Source organism: Cornus florida, unplaced genomic scaffold (genome assembly GCF_030987335.1).
Source record: "Cornus florida cultivar Cherokee Brave unplaced genomic scaffold, ASM3098733v1 CherokeeBrave_3.0.0_Hap2_Chr09, whole genome shotgun sequence".
NCBI classification, from domain to species: domain Eukaryota; kingdom Viridiplantae; phylum Streptophyta; class Magnoliopsida; order Cornales; family Cornaceae; genus Cornus; species Cornus florida.
Genome location: NW_026775579.1, coordinates 86,483,066 through 86,502,875, shown reverse-complemented (window position 1 = coordinate 86,502,875; position 19,810 = coordinate 86,483,066). Strand labels below are relative to the sequence as shown.

General features: G+C 35.1%; 1 protein-coding gene and 1 long non-coding RNA gene across 4 annotated transcripts; one reads left to right on the top strand and one right to left on the bottom strand.

Moving 5' to 3' along the window:
• Positions 1-464: 464 nt before the first annotated feature.
• On the bottom strand, positions 465-2,466 carry LOC132274880 (uncharacterized). The gene is made up of 3 exons (XR_009470535.1): positions 1,734-2,466; positions 1,197-1,262; positions 465-652 (listed from the first exon to the last, which is right to left on the bottom strand). It is a non-coding gene; the product is annotated as an uncharacterized LOC132274880 (long non-coding RNA).
• Positions 2,467-3,963: 1,497 nt separating this feature from the next.
• On the top strand, positions 3,964-19,239 carry LOC132274877 (uncharacterized). Of its 3 annotated transcripts, XM_059776224.1 has the most exons (10): positions 3,964-4,100; positions 4,859-4,973; positions 7,779-7,878; positions 10,601-10,744; positions 12,656-12,714; positions 15,335-15,402; positions 15,491-15,542; positions 16,699-16,872; positions 17,149-17,748; positions 18,876-19,239. In XM_059776224.1, exons 1-10 carry the CDS (start codon positions 4,093-4,095, stop codon positions 19,089-19,091), a joined length of 1,536 nt encoding a protein of 511 aa, XP_059632207.1. In that variant the 5' UTR covers positions 3,964-4,092; the 3' UTR covers positions 19,092-19,239. The 3 variants fall into 3 exon arrangements, with proteins under 3 accessions (XP_059632207.1, XP_059632208.1, XP_059632209.1); XM_059776225.1 differs by lacking the exon at positions 12,656-12,714 and having other exon boundaries at positions 4,019-4,100; positions 10,601-10,704; XM_059776226.1 differs by lacking the exons at positions 3,964-4,100; positions 4,859-4,973; positions 7,779-7,878 and adding an exon at positions 12,089-12,141 and having other exon boundaries at positions 10,601-10,704.
• Positions 19,240-19,810: the final 571 nt, after the last annotated feature.

Below are 19,810 nucleotides of genomic sequence, written 5' to 3'. Positions count from 1 at the left end.
TACAATGACACTGACATTTTTTACCCATTAACCTCCTCTATTATTTTCCTTTTATGCAATGCTGCTAGTCCTGTGATCATTGCTGTCTTTGGTAATCATTATCATTCTTTATTTGCTGTACACATTCTGTTTCACCATTCCACTTCTGAAGGGGCACACACACCACACACACGGTTAATGTTAGTTCATACGGCCACCTTCATAGCCATTCTATATCTTTGCCTTTTAAATTGTCTTTGAGAACTCCCTTGTGCACCGTGATCAAGCATCTCAAACTTATTTAGAGAGGAGGGGCAGGCGCGAGCGCGCGCGCACACAGCATGACCAAGCATCTCAGACATATCTGACGGCGCGCACACACAGACACGGCATGACCAGCTTCATGATGACATTCACTCAGCTTAAAATTTTCATCTGAGTCGTGGTTGATTTTGAAAGCTTAGAGAAGGAGAAATAGAAGGAAAGAGAGAAAAAGAAACGATCAGGCGTTGGAGCCAAATTTCATTTCTCAGGCATATTTTTAAAATATCCTCTGCAAATTTTCCTAAACCAGTAGTACAATATGGAATTGTTAGCTTCTACAGCCTTCCTAAGACGATAAAAATCCTAATATCATTGAATGTTGAAGAGGCAAGCTTCAAAGTATGATCACCTGCAAATAGATAGAAACAAAGCCTAGTGAAATAGAGGTTAACAAAGCCAATGTAGAATAAAAAATGGGGACATTTTATATGTAACCATGAATGTTATCACATAATGGTTGAAATGAAGAGAACTTTGTGAGAAGCCAGGATGATAAAAGCGTGCTATATTAAGGCATAGGAGTTAAAACTAGGAGGACTTCATCTTAGATGAGAATGACATGAAAAAATATACACACACACGCACACACACAATATTACTAATGTTCACACACACACACACACACACACACAATATTACTAATGTTCACACACACACAATATTACTAATGTTCATTCAGTTTAGGGGCACCATTTACCCAGAACTGCTATTTGTTTTAGAGCCTCTTATACTTTAAATGCCTCTAGTAGTTGGTAGTAGGCAGATGGAGTGAGAGTGATATATTTTGAATTACAAGACACATTTTGGAAAAGCTTTTATGATAAAACATAATTTAGTAATTGGAAAAATTAAATCAAAGTAACATTAATTCATTGACAAGCAGGGTATTGTACCTTTTTCATTGAATTGCACACACACAAGAGTTCCTTACTCCCTCAAGTTCCCCATCCTCTGACACACTATAAGATCAAATGAAAGAGAGTGAGAAAGTAGCAAACCAAGTCAAAACAAATAAAGCATAGTGATAAACTATAGAGTTCTTTAAGACTTGAAATGCCTGCCCTGTTAAAATTAGTGCCCAAAACTTCAACTTCCTGACCAAAGACCCCTAAAATGCTCAACATACTATTGGGGTTCTGTCCAATTTTTATAGAATTAGGGTTTTAATCAATAAACAAAAACCAACCCATCATTCACATAAAGTATGTCAATCTAATTTTTTTATTTTTTTAAGTATATAACCAAACATCCCTAATCTCGTGTTTGGGAGTACTGAATCGGCACTTTGAAATTAGAATTGTAGGAAATTTATTTACAAATGTCGATTCGGTTTTTCCAAATGTAATTTCAGCAATATAGTGGCCCTAATAATCTAAACAGAAGCAAGCCCATTATTATAGAAGAAAAGTAGAGGGTTGATATACTACTACCTTGGCTCAAACTCTTGAACATGAGCAATATCTTTGCCATGAGCATCAGGCCAACTAACTTTCCTTGTACCTGTCCTTGCTTGATTTACCTCCACTATTGTACTACTACTAGTTTTCTTGAGATTACTCTTGAGAGCCCTAGTGGGTTCAATGTGAGGCCCATTAGACCCACTGCCTCTACAGTTGCTGCCTCCTCCTCCATTGATCTCCTTCCCTTGACCACTTTTCAATTCATTATTACAATCTTCTTCCATGACCCCATCTTTGTAATCACCTCCAACTGATGATCTCTTGTTGCTTTTATTGTTGTTGTTTTTGTTCTCTTCACCCTCATAAGAACTCCTTGATGATACATAGCAAGAGCACACTAGAGAAGTGCACCTGTTATGCGCCGGTGCCGCCAGGAGTACATACAACAAGCTCAAACCACCCCTCTCAATCCTTCCAATTTGTTGATACCATCACCAATTCAAGCCCTATGTTAGGTGTTGGATTGGCATGAGAGCAAACTAGTGAAATTGTAAGAGAAGGAGAGAGAGGGGGAGGGTATATGTCATTTTATCAAATATTGTGGGTGATGTCTAAGTCAACCGTCAAATGTTGTATAATATTGGGATTTGACAGGCGTGTGAATGATTTGAACCGTTGGATGCAGTATAGTGTTGGATGATCCGAATCGTCAGATGCAGTACAATACTGATATCCGAACTCAATTATGAGATTTTAGGCAGTTGGGGCACTATGGTTGAGAGGTGGAGTTTATGGTGGGGATAGGGAAATGATGGGTGGATACATAAGGAGGGTACAATCATGGTCATGCCTCTCCTCCACTAACATTTGTTTTCTTTTGCTTTTTTAACCCTAGCACTCATTAGTGAGGAGGATATATGATGAAGATAAAGGAGAAGTGATCTTAACTTTTTTGACTGCTTATGGGATTCTTGTTCAATGTTCATTGTCTTGTTACACTCTTGAGATAGAGCATTTATTCTTTGTTCTCCCGATCTATATTGCTTTTTACAGCACTGTACTTTACCAAGTGGAGAGAGTGTGTGTGTGTCTGTCAACTGTGCCATGCCCATGCGCCTGAGTTACTTTTAATTTGTAATTATGCCTCCTTCTAGACTTTTCATGAAGACATTTTCAGTAATTTATATGTGAGAAACAAAGGCCATGATTGAACTAATAGATAGTTTAGCTGTATTACGTGTGGTTGTGTCGTTGGAGAGTTCACAGATTTAAGGATTGATAGTATTTTATTAAATAGTTTAGGTGCATATGAAGTAATCGTCTTTACCTTTATTTATTTATTTTTTTGTCATTTGCAAGAAATTCACACATTTCACTTTATTTTTTTAGGGACTCAAACCTTCACTAGGAAGGTAGAAGAGATACCATTAGGCTAAAAGACTATATAACCATGAGATACTATTTTCAAGAGAGAATAATCGAATCTAACGTTTTTTAATCGTGGTTTTTGGCCAACAATTTCACCCCTTTGGTTTTGAATATTTGAATTAGTATCTGTTACCTTAATTGAAACCTCAATTTAACCAAAAAAAAAAATGAGTAGAGAGAGCAAGAATTCTAGAGAGATATGACTGTAGAAAGTTGTCTAAGAATGTGCTATTTTGCTCATCTAAATAAAATAAAATGAAGTACAAAACTGTTGTACTGTCTTAAATATATATATATATATATATATATTTAAAATCACGCTGGGAAGGCTTTCATATATATATATATATGTATATATTTTACGAAGCATGGACATGGAACACAAGTATGAATGCGCGATACATAAATTTTTTAAAAAAATTGCAACATGGATACGACAAAAGTACATTAAAAATAACAATTTTTGCTCATTATATCTACATTATCATTAATGAAATCAATAATTTAAAGTTTAGAGTTAGATTTTTGTTCTTTTTGTTTTCAAAAATTTTATATTATTTTTACTAATTAATCCAAAATATATTTAAAAATTATATTGGAATCTCATTCTTCTAAAAAAGTTAATTACAAAATTATTCTGCTATGTTCTGAAAGTCTCCTTGCTGTCCTCCACATTTTTCTAAATTTCAAGATTCTTTTAACCGAATATAGCATGTGTTGGACTGGGCCCTAAGCATGTCGAATCCACAGCTTAAGAGCTTCCTACTTCTTTCTTCCGCATTGGGCTACTTTTCCTTCCCAATTTGGGGGCCGAGCCCAACAAACTACAAAGTTAGGCTCAGCCCAAATCATTGTTGCATTACATACGCGCGTTAGACGTATGTCTTCCCCAATCTCTCTCTCTGTACTCTCTCTCTCTCTCTAAGAACAAGCAGTGAGTCTGATTTCGTCGAATCGAAAAATGTACAGGTACGCATTTTAACTTCATAGTCAAGAAACTATATGAGCATTTTTCACAATCTAATTCTAAGAAATGCAATATCTGAAACCATCGCGACTTTTTCAGTATTACAGTTCTATTTAAATTAGAAGGTTGAGTGAGAAATTCGAACTATAATGATCACATTGAGCTGTAATTATACATAAATTTTTAAATTACGAAACATTTTTACCAGAATTTTACATGAATTCATGTATGTGTATATATGTATGCATACATGGGTGTGCTTGTTCAAATATTTATATATTTGTATGCTACAGAGTGAGCCTGTCCATTGATATTAAAGTCGAGAGCTTAAAGTTATGATATATATATTTATAAAAAATAAACCCAAAATTGTATTGGGTTTTGGACCCCAAGGATCCCTCCTTCACATTCTTAGATTTTTCAAAAAAGAAAAAAGTAACAAGATTAGGTTAGGTATTTCATTATTGGGGTTGAGAGGAGAATTGAATCGATTTATAATACACACAGATAGGTTCTGTTAAGAGAAGAGAGCGTTTTAAAATTTACATGGTGGTTGGTTAAATGTTGTACTATTGGTAATTTCTTGAATGTTTATTCATTATACTTCATGGTGCATTTTTTTTTTTCTTTGCGTTTGTTTTAATGAAATTGGTTTATTCATTATACTTCATGGTGCATTTTTTTTTTTCTTTGCATTTGTTTTAATGAAATTGTACAAGCTTTATTGATAATGATCTAATGCGTTATGTGCTGCAAATAGGGTGATTGCAAGTAGGGTTACTTCAAATATCTACGGGCTGAAAGTTGCACGGAAGAATTTCTGCAGTGATACAGCTGTAAAACTATCTGGTTCTAACCATGGCCAAACTAGCAAAGTAATATTTTCACTGTATATGAATGTTTATTTCTTTTTATTTTCTACCTAGTATTGACTGAAACTTGTTTTTGTTTTTATTTTTTTTCTCTTTTCCACTCTTCTTCTCTTCATTTAATGACAGCATGCCAAATTAGACAAAGGTTCATTACCTATTTTAATCCTCATTAATCGAGGGTGCTGGGACGGGTAGACTGGATGCATTATTTGCACAAAGTGGCTCTTCTCAGTATTCGAACCCACAATTCTCACACTTAGCAGTCTTGAGTTTTTACCATTGCACTTGACCCCTATGTTAACTTATGTTATATCTTTGTTTAAGAACCTTCAAATTTTAGGTGTCAATTTAGAATTATTCTTGGTAAATAGACAGAGATACACCAACCTTTTCTTGTGGGGGCGGGGATGGGGAGATTTCATTTCACTTATTTATGACATTAGGTGAAGAAAATTATCTGCCTATATTATATTCTATGTTAAACCATGAAATTAAAAATCAGTTATGTTTTAATTGTAGCCTTCAAGCTAAAAAAGAATGCTTTCTTGATGAATTAGTAGGGGTTAATGAAGATGTGAAATCGTTTGGACAACCTGGCGTAACAATAAAATAAAAATGCTACTTATATTTTATGGATGAATAAGAAAATAAATTTTCTTGATTCTAAGAATTCAAGTCTATGTAATCCTTGAAGTCATTATCTTGTTATGTATTGTATCTGAAAGAGTACAACATCAATTTGTTTAATTCAGCAAAATGGAGTTCTCTCTGATCTAGACTCGGAGTTGAAATCTGGGCTTTACTCCATTTAATCCACTCATTTAGTTACTTTTTTCCCTCTCCTGGATTTGTGGCTGGAATTGGGTCCCTGGTGTTTGCTTTTAGATATTTTGAAGTCTTACGTAGCATGTAATAGTTCTGTTAGATTTTAAAATAGTATATACTAGAAATATGCGTAAGGTGAAAGCAGCTTCAACTTTTATGCAAATCCTCTATAGTCTAAGGAGATTTCCATGTAAAGGATTCACAGAACTGACTGAGTGAGTAATGAACCATAGAAACTTCCTTTAACTCTCAAACTCTGAGCCTTCGACAATTTTCCAAATCCAACTCTCTACCTTATAATGCACCCACAGTTTAAACTTCCACTTCTTATAGCAGTATATGTTTTCTCTAAATCAGCAGTTTTTTTAAAAACCTAGCGGTGATTTCTTGTTGCAACAATATAAGACAAACAGACGAGTTTTAAAATGAGCGTTCGAAGCCGAGTATGACCACTTTGGGCAAAATAATGGCAAAGGCTAGGTTTGTTTCCAATTGACCCAACCCAGTATCCTTTGCAAGTGGTATGTATATATGGTAATGTCCTTAGTTCTTGTAATAACTTTATTAACCTTATAGGTTGGAATGTTTAGGTAGGATTAAAAGCCATAAATGACTCATACAACGAAAACAACAAACTAAGAAGCACAGACACTTCTACGAAGGTGCATGTTTGTGTCGGACATTGACACTTCGTGGACACTGCTTGCGACATACCAATAGGCCAATAGCTTAGCGGTATCAAACCCCTACTTCCCAAAGGGAGGTCAGGGGTTCAAGCCTCAGTGGAGTCATGCGTGTATGAGTACCAAATAAGAAAAAAAAAAGACACTGCTTGCAACATCCCACATCGCTTAGGGGGTTAGGTTATTGGCACTTATATATGTAGATATCTCATAACTGTATAAGCGCGTTTTGAAAACCGTGAGTGCGGAGTGTGCAAAACGGACAATATCTACACAGCGGGGTGGGTCATAACACTCCTAGACACTTGTCCAACACTTCATGATTGTGTCCATAATTTAAAAATAATTTTTATTATTTCGGACACTTGGTCAACACATTCAGGACACTCAACCAACACATCCCACACTCTTCCTCTTATATAAATCAAACACATGACAGTCCTAGAAACAACATTATGAACATATATCAAAGTCTCCAAATTTTTTTTCTTTAAAAAATTCACATTAAGCATATGTCACAATATGTAATGAACAAAAACATAACTATAATGGCATGATCGGAGAGTAATATCATATATAACATATTATGTATTTTTTATATTCGAATGGCTTCATATTCTAACTTATGTTATAATTTTAGTATAGAAATTATAAATTAATTGAAGTCTATAATTGTCTTATTCTATAGATAAATACATTAAAAAAATTATATTTATATTAGCTATGTCCATGTCCGTGTCCTATTTTTTTAGAACTTGACGTGTCGGTGTATCCGTGTCGTGTCGTATCCGTGTCATATCCGTGTCCATCCTTCTTGGACCGCAAACAACTACAAACAAAGTTTTTTCCAAAAGTAAAAAAGAAAGAAAAGGATTCAAGTCCATTGATGGATTTATATTATGTTGGTGTAACAAAGGATCTCCTAGAGACTTATTTCTGCTTGTGAGGCCCACTCTTGAGAATTATTTGTTTTGCTTTCTTGACTTTGGTTTATATCTTACTGCCTAGTAAGATTGATATATTTCCTTCTTTTGCTTTCATGTCCTTGGTTTATATCTTACTGCATGGTAAGGTTAATATATTTCCTCATTTTACTTGTAATTGTCACTCAATGTCATAATATATTTTGCCAAATGCACAGATTCTTGTCAGTTGTCACTAGTTGTTAAATTGTAATTTTTTCCTTCTTTTTTTCGGTTGATAATTTTACATGCATGCATTTGCCGGCCTTTATCCATATGATAAAAATTATTACTGGAGGCGTTACATCCAAGTAAAGAATGCTCATTAAACATTCCAGGAGTTCGTCGACAAGCATGGTTTGACAAATAATATCCCGCAATATGACATTGCTATTGTTGGAGGCGGCATGGTTGGCATGGCTCTAGCTTGTTCCCTAGGTAATATTTTGTTTCTATATTATGTATAACTTACTTTGACTTAACAATTTATAATGTGCTGACATTTTTTAATTTTTTTGCAATTATTATTTTTCCATAATGTTTAAATTTCTATTCTGGTATAGTATGTTGCATAAATCAGTCAATGTTCTCCACATTGTTCATGTTATAGTTATCATTGTAAGATGTTTGTTAAATTCCTGGCACTTCTATGAATCTTTAGAGTTTCCTATTTTAACAGAATTTCTTCAGTCATGGTTCGGTTCTGGCTTATGGAGCTTGTTTTGTCCTCGGGAGTCGGGAATCCATTTCCCAAGGATTCCCATTGTCTCCCCACATATTGGATACACTTTTGGCAATGGATCTGGGATCTATTTCTTAGAGAATTTATGGTGGATTGGTGGGTGGTTGGATGACCATGCTGTCAAGGACTTATTTCGTCACTTTCAGAATTTATAATCTTCATCAAGCACCAATTAATGATTTGTGTTTCATCTAGTTCCTCCAAGGCTCCAACTCCCCACTTCTCTCTCGATATTTTCATTCCTACAAAAAGATTTTATGACCATGATATTGATAGATTGGTTTCACTTCTTTGGAATGACATCTATTTTTCGGTCTGATTGTGTGATCTGTGTCTACTGCAGATTAAAAATATTTGAGTTTAGAGTATAGTGGTACCGTTTCTTCATAATATTTCTGTACTTTCCTCTTCCATTCTGTCAGCTCCACCTAATGATTTGGAAAGTCAAAGCCCTCAAAGTTTAAGAAGCATGTATATGGATATGGGAAAGTGAATGGCATGACATAGGCATGCTATATGATAAATTTTAAAATAGTGGGACATAGATGCGGTGAGGAAACATTAATAAAGTATACATTTTATATATAAAAATAAAATTATATCAAAAAATAAATATTATACAACTATAATGTGAAATATTAAACTCATAAATAATATTGTTATAATTACTTTCACATAAAGAAAGTAATAAGTATGCATGTGTTTGTGACTTTGTGTGTGTAGATGATGAATTCTCTCCTACATCTACACTCTCTTCTTCAATGAAACCTTCCTATATGCGTTGCTTTTAAAATATCGTCAAGCTTTATATAAATTTTATATACCTTTGTTTAATTTTTCTTACAATTATTCTTCTTTTTCATGCTAAAAAAAAGAGGCATTTAATGTTCAAAGTTCATTGTTCACATTTTAGTATACGTCCAAGAACATGTGTCAAACATGTGTTCAGGAGTATTTTGAAAAATTTGGTGTCCGGCATATATTTGATATGGGCACAGCTCCTCAGAAATATCCGTGTTTTGCAGTCTAAAGTTAAGGTTTTGGTTTGTTTAGTATTTGAGAGCAAGGTCAATGCTACTGAGATGCTCTGGAGCAGTGGAACTTCCAGACACCTCCTTCGCTATTTTATCTCTTTCACTGCTTGGCAAAGATTAATGCTGTCACTGAGATCATGTGGATTGCTTTTAGGGACATTAGCCCTCTTCTTTCAGTTTTTTTTTTTTTTTTTGGAGAATTTGGTGCAAGTGAGAGATCTAAGTTTCAGGATTGTGCGAGTAGCAATCATCTGGGTTGTTTGATTGAAAGGAATAACAAATATATTTGTAGGTGTGCCATCTACTGAAGAGGCACTCTGGGGTAGGGGTCATATCTATTTTTTCCCTGAGGTTGTGGGCAGCCATTACTAAATCTATTTGGAGGAGTTCTTTTGAGAATGCTCACCCTGACTTGATTTAACAGTTTCTTATTTCCTCGACTAATGTTATTTCTGGTCTGCGGACACATGCCAATGGGAAGAGTGAACTTTAACTTTGGTTGCTGCTTTATTAGGACTCCTGTTCTGGTAAAATATGGGGCACTTTTTTAGATGCTAGGGTACCACCACTCTTCTCTTCTCTAGGCCAACTGACAACAGATTTGCTATTTACGCAGAGATTTTAGCCCTACTGAAAGCCTTCGGGGAACCTGTGCTTATGGTGTTCAATCGTCGTTTAGTTGAAGGTGATTCTCTGATTGTGGTTATTTGGCTAAGATGCCAAGGACATGGCCATATAATCAGTTAATCACCAACTTTTAGAAGTGCTTAGAACTTTTGAGTCAAAGATTAAGATCCTAGGACATCCAATGATCGGGCTGATTAGTGGAATTGGGAACCCTTCCTTTTGTACATGGGTTTTACTAACTTTTTCCATTCAGTTTATTAATCTGTTATATTGGCCAAAAGAAATAGGAAATTTGAATTAAGGAAGAAATAAAAGTAAAGGTGAGGTTGCATTCTTTTGACCGTCCTTGTATTTAGAGATTTTGTCTGTAGTTGACTTTTAGGCTCTAGTCTTGGTAGGAAGATTTCTGTTAGCTCACTGTTTTACTCTCCATTTGGCTTGTTTAAAATATTCTTCTTCTTCTTCTTCTTTCTTTTTTTATTATTATATTTTTTTTGATTAGTTAAAATCTGATAGAAAAGCGCCCACCACAAACGATTTGCTATAAGCTCAAGCTATCCAAAAAATACATTAGGGGTCTCATCTCACCACGAGTCTTAGTGACATGCCAACAAGGCACTAATTGGTTTACAGTAGAGCAGAATGAAAGCATTTGAATAATTCAATGCTGTTTTAATGCTATGAAATTAACTTCTTATTTAGCATATACCAATTAGTTGCACTAATTATGCAACTTCTAATCTCCGTGTGCCTGCAGCAAGCATGCCATTGACAAAACAGTTGTCTGTTGCCATTATTGATGGCAATCCTGCTTTGACGAGTGGAGACTGCATCAAGAAAGAGGATCCCCCAGATGCAAGGGTCAGTACAGTCACTCCTACAACTATTTCTCTTTTCAAAGGTAGTAAGTTTAATGTTTTTGTTATTGTTTGTTATGTTCTCAGCTAACTTTAAAATCTCTTGTTTTTTGACTATGCATGCAGTTAATGGGGCTCCATTCATGATCCCCTATACTAATAGAGTAACAAAATGTTGAAAGGAAAAACAATATTTATTAAAATATAAAAATGTGTGGTTGGCTAAGATAAACATAGCAAGTGTGGTAGTACTATTTCATATAGTTATTTGCTGTTGCTTGGAGATGCTTTTCAGTATTCTCATTCTCTTACGGTATATAAGCAAGAGAAATGGTGAAATTCTCCATAACCTTATTGTCTATTTGGTAGGAGGAAAGGATGGGGAAAGGAGAAAGGAGAGATAGTAGAATTTTCATGCTTTGGTAGGAATGAAAGGCAAGGGAAACGAAAAGAAGTTGCAAACACAACCCCATTTCTCTTCTCATTTGTGCTGTTCATGCAACACCCTTCCTTTAACATATAGGATATATTGATAAGGTCATGCAGCAATCTTAGCTACCCTGCTCAACTAAATAAAAGGGGTAGATCTCTTACTTTCCCTAGGGATATGTTTTGCCACTTAACTTCCTTCCTTCCATTTTTTTTTGTTCCTCATACAGTCGTACTATAGGGACCATTAAAGTTGTTTTGGATGACAATATGAAGTGGTTTCCTACCTGCATTATGTTCGTTAATTTCTATTTGCTATACAATTAATCTAGCAATCCACATATACTCAACTTATCAAATAAAAAATAAAAATTTGTTTTGCCATTAAGGGTATGGTCTCAGTTAAATCACATGCTATCATATGTTTTTGTTAGTGTCTCAATTCATTCTAGTTTTTATCTTCCTCTCTTCCTAGTACTACCTTTATCGTGGACCATATTACCATTCCTTTCTAGTGCAGTAAGTGGTCCTGGCAACACATAAGGTACACATTTTTTTGTTTTTATCTTCAACGGATTGTATTTCAACCGTCTCATGAATGTACACATTTTTTAATTTAATCCTTCCTTGTATTGCCATACGTCTATCTTGGTCATATACCTTGCAGCGTCACTCACTTTTTGTGGATACGTTGTTTCTTAATCAGCCAACATTCTGTTCCAAAGAATATGGTTTATTCTAGTAATCCACACACACACACACACACATATATGTATATATAGTTGTATATATTTTCTAACTAATTAACATGTATGTTGCATTGTCCTTTCTCCAATGGAAGGATTGTGTTACTAATTTCTTATATCATGGATTAACATTGAAGAGAAAATAAAAATATTCCTTGAATTATGACCATGTTAAGCTTGATGTTCAGTGTTTATTTGAATACTTGGTGGCAGGAGTACTTACCATGTGCATGTAAGAAAATGGTCATCAAGCAGAGTTCTGAATGGTAGGTTTGAATGTAAAATATCTATAAATGTTAAAAACCAAGAAATATTGTCAAATTTCCAATCATATTCAGTTTTAGCGATGTATCATTTTATTATTGCAACTGTAGGCAATCAAAGTTTAGCTCAAGGTTGAAATAAGGACTTTGTGAGGCTTTGGTTTATGTTTCTTATTTGAACTGTGCTAGACTTCCAAAGAGCAATTACATTCCATATTATGACTAAAATCTTACCAATGCTAGTTACAAAAAAGTGTAAAATACACAGAATTATGCCATTTCTTATAAGTTGCAGTAAAAAATTGTTTTAACTTCTTTTTGTATATCATGTGCATGCATTATATACATTGTAGTTTTTGCTTACATTAAGTGCAGTTTTCCTGTTCTGGCAGTAATGTCCTGCTTGCCCTTTGTGTATGGAAATATCCAGCATGCTTAAGAGTGCAATTTTTTTCTACAAAGATAGGAATAAACGTTTTACATACTTTTTTCCCTTTCAACAATGTCCACTTTGCAGATGTAGGTGCTTGGCAATATGTTCAACAGCATCGACACGCTTATTTTGATAAGATGCAGGTAGTAGTGGTTGTAGTTTGGTTGTCAATTCATTCATATGCTATAATTGCCCTTAAATTTGTTGAAATAGATCTCTTCAAACCTGTGTTTCTCTGAATTTGCCTTCAAGAAATTTTTTATTCTTTGTTATGGCTGATGGTCAAGTTTAAGACTCGCTGATCTAGTCATACAGTGAAACCTATTGAAACATTATTTTTTTGATGATTTGGACAATCTGATCTGAGGCAAACTTAATGTTTAACCATTTCAAATGAAAATTATTTGTGCTGCGCATAAAAGTATCTATGTAGTCTTATAGAGGAAGTGGCCTTTAGTTTTCAATCTATTTCATCAGGAAACTGTTGCAGGAAAATGTTGTTCTAATGTTCCCCCACACCCCCCCCCCCCCCCCCAAACAACAACAAAAAACTGTATCTCTCTGAATTTGCTTCCAAGAAATTTTTTATTCTTTATTATGGCTAATGGTCAAGTTTAAGAGACTATGCTGATCTAGTCATACAGTGAAACCTATTGAAACATTATTTTTTTGATGATTCGGACAATCTGAGGCAAACTTAATGTTTAACCATTTCAATTGAAAATTACTTGTGCTGCACATAAAAGTATTTATGTAGTCTTATAGAGGAAGCGGCCTTTAGTTTTCAATCTGAGAATCTGATTTATTTTCTCTTGGCTTCATTTATTTCATCAGGAAACTGTTGCAGGAAAATTGTGTTCTGAATGTTCCCAACACCCCACCCCCCTGGTTTCATTTTCTCAATTGATATGTTACTGTAAAAGAGGACAATTTATCAGGATTCTGCAATGAGCTTTGGGAAATTACTTTATTCTTGCAAAAAAATTTACCTAAATTTTCCGTGGTAACAGAGCTTGAGAGGGGAGATCTATGATCAAGAACTTGTGTGTGGGTCATGTTATGGCATTGAAGTCATCACACAAAAGGTTCAGAATAAGCACCTGGATTCTATGTCATAGAAGCCCAATGATAAATGCAATATTTATGTTTAGTGTCCATTTACTATTAGGGGCCATTGTTTAGTTCAATGGAAAAGGTTGTGCTATTAAAAGCAAGAGTGTTAGTTTAAATTTAAGGCAATCGCTTTGTGCCATTAATATCAAAGGTTAGGTTTATGGTAGTCTAGCCCTTTAGCACTCTGTATTGGCAAGACCAGTATCGGGAAATGGCATTCTCTACAGACAGGTCCTCGTGGATTCTTTTATGCTGCTACTTACATCAATTGCTTTGAGCACAAAGTTTCTTGGAAAATTAGTGATGGAAAAACTATAATTAATCTTAATAAGCAACTAAAAGTAGGACTTTGATGAAGGACAGGAACAATAGCAAGAAGTGATGACAGACGGGATAGAAAAGAACCTGAGAAATCCACAAGCAGGGCTGCAACTTGGGGTGGTTGGGGGTACAACTCGGGCTCAACCCGACATATGAAATGTTCAACCCTTACCACTCAACTCGAACCCATCCCATCCTCGAATTTTTAAGCTCGAGTTTGCAACTTGGGCTGGTATTTTGGGTTAGAAAGTCTGGGTTGCCCGTTGCCCAATGCCCATATGACTAATATCCACACTGTGGGTTACTTCAGTTTTCATGTGATCTTGAGTTAGTTTCATATTTGATTATTAAGCATTATTATTAACTTTTTAAATTTAATGCAAGTTTCTAAAAATTTACGAACAAATTCTTAGGAAATTAATTCTCCAAAGCGTTAACATACAATAGATTAAGAATTGAAATAAGGAAGTTGAAAAGAAAAGTTGATCATAATATAATTAAAATTGAAAAATGTATAAAAATAAACTTAGAATTCGGATTCAAGTTGGGCTCGGGTTGCTGGCACCTCAACCCAAGCCCAACCCTAATTAAGTCTGGGTTGAGATTTTTCAACCCAGGGCCAGCCGGCCCAGCCCTAATTGTAAAACTGGTTCCCCAAGCCCGTGAAAAATCGGGTTGTGTTCGGATTGGCCCACCCAAGTTGCACCCCTTTTAGTCAGGGGTGTTTTTGTTATTACTTATATAATGTTGGGGCTTATGTGTAATTTCTGAAACTTGTTAGTATAAATAGAATGTGGTGGAAGGATGAAAGTATTTTCTTTCATTCTTTCTCTCTTTCCCCATCTCTCTCTCTTTTTCTCTCATCCTCTTCTCTTTTTTTTCTCCTCATACTTAACTCTCGATTTGATTATCTCTTAAAGTCAACACCCTTATCCACAATGCTTGACTTCTTGTAGGAGTTATTTTAGTCGACCAAACTAATAGTTTTTCTAGTGGTTTTTCCGAATCAAATTAAAATAAACAAATAAAGGTTTCATTGTCATGAAACTCAGCTTCTGTTTTGCTCTTCTTCTTCATGCGTTTGGCTTTGTTTGGCAGTTTGCATGTATATATTGTGTTTTGTGATCTTCTCTGCTCAGAACTGTCATTTTGAATTTCATCTGGTACATTGTTATTACTTTCTCAAATTCAACTGATTAATATTATGGTCTTCTATAGAATTTTTGTGTTAATATGTCATATCAATTCCCACAATGGCTTATTCTGACTTGGATGACACTGGGGCAAAATGCAGTTCCATTTCATTTATACCTTGGTGAATTGTTGTAGGTATGGGATTATACTGGCCTAGGATACACAAGGTACAACGCAAGAGATGTTGATAAAGAAGTACTAGGGTAAGAACATGCATAGCTAGGAGACAATTCTTACTTTTGAAATTTGCAGTTACTCGTGGCAGGTATGCTGATATGACTTTTGTTACAGGTGCGTGGTTGAGAATAGGGTGCTCCATAGATCTCTGTTGTCATGCATGCAGGTACTTACCTTAGTGAGTTTTGTATATCTTTATTTATAGAAAATCTGTAGATCAGATTTGTAATTTCTTGCTTGGTACCTTTTCTTTCACCAGTTCAGGTTGTTTTCTTGGATTTTGCTTATGCTTGTCTCCTATTATGTTCAACCTTTATTTTCACCACTTCGGGTTGTTTTGTTATGTTTGTCCCCTGTTATATTTTTCTTTGGTCTTCCTTACATTCCTCTTGATAAATGGAAAAAATGAAGGCATTTAGTTTTCTTCCAAATAAGGTGTTTCTTCTTCTTCTTCCTCTTCTTAATAAATTTGCATTCCTATTGATAAATAGAAAAAAAACGAAGGCATTTAGTTTTCTGGGAAATAGGGTGTTTAATATTCCAAGTTTCCACCTAAAATAAATGTCAATTTCCTAATAACAACCTATAATAATGGACTAATCATAAATTGATATATAGATAGGACAGCTGATCCTAGTTACAACCTATAATAATAAAATTAAAATAAGGTTAAGCATATATAGGATTTATTTACTCAGTAGACCTGCCTGTTGGCTAGGGCTCTTTGATGCTCCTGCATCATGTAATCTCTGCTCTCTTATGACTGAGGCTTGAAACTCCACTCGATTCTGCTTGCTCTCTCTCTCTCTCTCTCTCTCTCTCTCGTTTTTCATTTTGGACAATCTTACAGAATTATCAGTAATAAAGAACTTTATTTTCGTGCTTGATTAATGCCTTTCTATTATTACTTCTTCCTGGATAGTGTTAAAAATTATGGCAAAATGGTGCCTGAAAAATGATTTTTTTGCTTACCTATGGTCTGTTGGCTGTAATAATCGGAGGTTTGCTTTTAGATATTGACCTGATATTCCTATTGCTGCTTATCAATGGTGCCAGGTTCCTGCAATGGTAGTACAGAGTCAATTAGTTTTTTTTTTTTTTTAGTTTGTTACTCTGTGGTAGATAATTAGTGAGATATAACCCTTCTTCCCTAACTGACGTATTGTGCTTTGGGTAATTGCGTGTCAGAAAATTTTGTAATGTACGATATCATCTTTTACTTGCTGAAACTTCAACAACGATCCCATAGTTATTCTATTTGTGAATTATATTTTGTTATTGCAATATTGATACTGTTTTTTAACTGAATTAAATATAATCAGAACACAGAGTTCCAGAAGACGATCTATCCTTCCAGATTAATATCAATTGCTTTATCTCCAAGTTCTTCATCCAACAAGGTGGACAGTACATCATCAAGGACAACATTGAACAGTCATGGTTCTTTAGCAAAGCTGGAATTGAGCGATGGCAATAGCCTGTATGCAAAATTGGTGGTAATTTTCACTCAGATATCCATTTATTACTTTGCATGGTAAGAAGGAAATTTGAGAACAGCCACTTTGTGCAAATAATGCCAAAGTTTAGGTCTTTATTCAGTCTGCCCCTCCTAGTGCCCTCAACTAATGGGGACGACACTGGGTGATGACTCATGTTAAGAAGGAAAATGATAGCCAAAGCTATACATTTACTCTTATGGGTAAGAAATTGGATACCATTTTGTTATCTGTAAATTTTTTGATTGGTGTCAAGTTCAATGATGTCTATCACAGGTTGGAGCTGATGGGTCAAAGTCACGTGTTAGGGAGTTAGCGGGGTTCAAAACAACTGGATGGAACTACTCACAAAATGCAATCATATGTACAGTAGAAAATGAGGTGGAAAACAGATGTGCATGGCAACGATTTTTACCTGCTGGTCCAATTGCACTTTTGCCAATGGGTGATAAATTCAGCAATATCGTGTGGACTATGAACCCCAAAGAGTCTTCTGACTGCAAATTAATGAGTGAGGATAATTTTGTGAAATCTGTAAATAATGCTTTGGATTATGGACATGGCCCTCATCCTCAGTCTCGGTTATTTGGTGGTGGAGACCTATTTTCTTGGCTTAGAGCAGATGTGACATCATCAGCCAGTGAGTGTTTTGAAGTTCCACCGAAAGTGGTCAAGTTGGTTTCAGGAAGAATGGTGTTTCCATTATCTTTATCACATTCAAATAACTATGCGTCAATGCGTGTAGTTCTTATTGGTGATTCAGCACACACTGTTCATCCCTTGGCTGGTCAAGGAGTGAATTTGGGCTTTGGGGATGCTTTTGCTCTTTCAAAAGTGATTGCTGAGGGTGTTGCAGTAGGATCCGACATTGGGGAGGTATGTTATCTGCATTTCTCTTAGAATAAATAAGAGAGTTGATTATCAAGCGCATAAAAATTGATTCTTGCAGTTTTTTCAGCCTTCCATTGAAATTTGTTATTCCATCTTGTTATTCTCCGTCGCTACTTGCAGCAGTTTTACTGTAATATCTGAACATGCAAAATACGTTTGGACTTTAATGATAGGATATCTATGTTTTCAAATTGATGTCTGGACCTCAAGTGTGTGAGTGGATTAAAATCTTGACATTCATATGAACCTCAAGAAGCAAATTTAGTTTGAAACGTGTAAAAGACAACTTATTAGAATTGAAACAAAAAGGAACTATAAGGCCAACAAAATTTTTTAGACAGTATTAAAATATAAATATTTAAAATTATGTAAATACGTATATATGCCATCTGAAATTTCGAGTAAAACATGATAGTTCTGCTTGCTGATGTTTTTCACATATATCAAATAGATCCTTGAGTAATAGATTTATTAGAACAGAAGTATAGGAATGTATGAAGGAGAAATCACCCTTACAATTTAGTAGCTGGGGAAGAAAGAGATTGAATAGTCATCAATATCTCATCATAAGGATAACAATCAGTTCATCTTACCCATGGATAATACATTCCTAATCTTTTTATTCCATTCACAACCCCACAACTAGAGTATCCGTTACTGAAGAATATCTTGGTGGTTCTGATTTCAGAAATGCTGCATAATTTTTTCAAACAAACGCTTCTCTGGAGAAAATGAATGGTCTGCTGCTCAAAATCTATTCTTCCAGTAACTTATTGTACTAAAGAATTGACAAGAAACTTCTTACTGCTATATTTTCCTAATTCGTAATGTCTTGTAGTGGGAGTCATTAACATAGGCACTAATTAGAGTAGTTAAAAGAAACCAAGGTACTGGTTGAAGAATTTGACTTGGGATGTTTTGTTGGGTATATTAATGGAATTATTCTGTTTGCCTTGATCATTGTGATATGAATAACAAATATTTTGAGTAAGAAAGATTACTACAATCGCCAAGTTCAAATTTTACTGTAAAAATTTGCTCACAGTGCTGAGTTCCTTCGTCATGTATAGTTAATTCCTTATCACTTGAGTCTGGTCTTGGTTTTTGTGCAGGCATCTTTGTTGAAAAAATACGAAGCAGATAGGAAACCAGCGAACATTGCAATGATGGCTATCCTAGATGGTTTTCAGAAGGCATACTCTGTTGATTTTGGACCTCTAAATATACTACGAGCTGCTGCATTCCATGGGGCACAATTTATCTCGCCACTAAAAAAGAATATTATCTCTTACGCTTCAGGTGAGCAGAGATTGCCACTTTTTTCTTGAATTAAATGTATGTTCTTAAAATCAAATGGCTGTGTAAATGAGAAGAATTATGTATTCATTTTAAATGGGACCTTTTCGTCCATGTTAGCATGGAGAAATGACAGGATATTTGGAAATTTTGAATAACTTCTCGTGCGCGATTCTTCTACTTGGACTTGTCATATTGGTTCTCTCTCTTTTCATCATGTCACTCAGCCAATTAATTTGAAATGAAAAATAAATAAAGGTACCCTTGGAGGGACTACGATGGAGGTGAGGAGAGGGTTTTAGTGAAATTGGCATTGGTTTTCGAATGCAGCAGTAAACTTCTGCTATAAATACTCAATTTGGGAAAATCACTGCCCACTGTTTTATTCCTCGGTTTTGCAGTCAGTCACGACTGATTGTGATATCCATAATCATCTGTGATGGTTAGAAAAGGTAAAGTAAATGAAAATACAGCCTTCTACTTCCCGGCAGCATCAGTTCTGAAACATCAGTTTCGAGGTCCTTTTATATCTTGTGATATTGTGATCAACCTGAGCTTCTTTAGAAGTAGAGTGCAGAAGCTGTACCTGATGGAGTCGTCTTGCACATCCTCAACAGCATAGCTAAATTACCCGAGTTAGAAAACGTATGCCTAACCGGACTTGGCTGATCATTACTAGAATGACAATATTATTCAAGCTACAATTGTAGATTTTGTTGGCTTCATCTTAGCCATGCCATGCACAAGATTT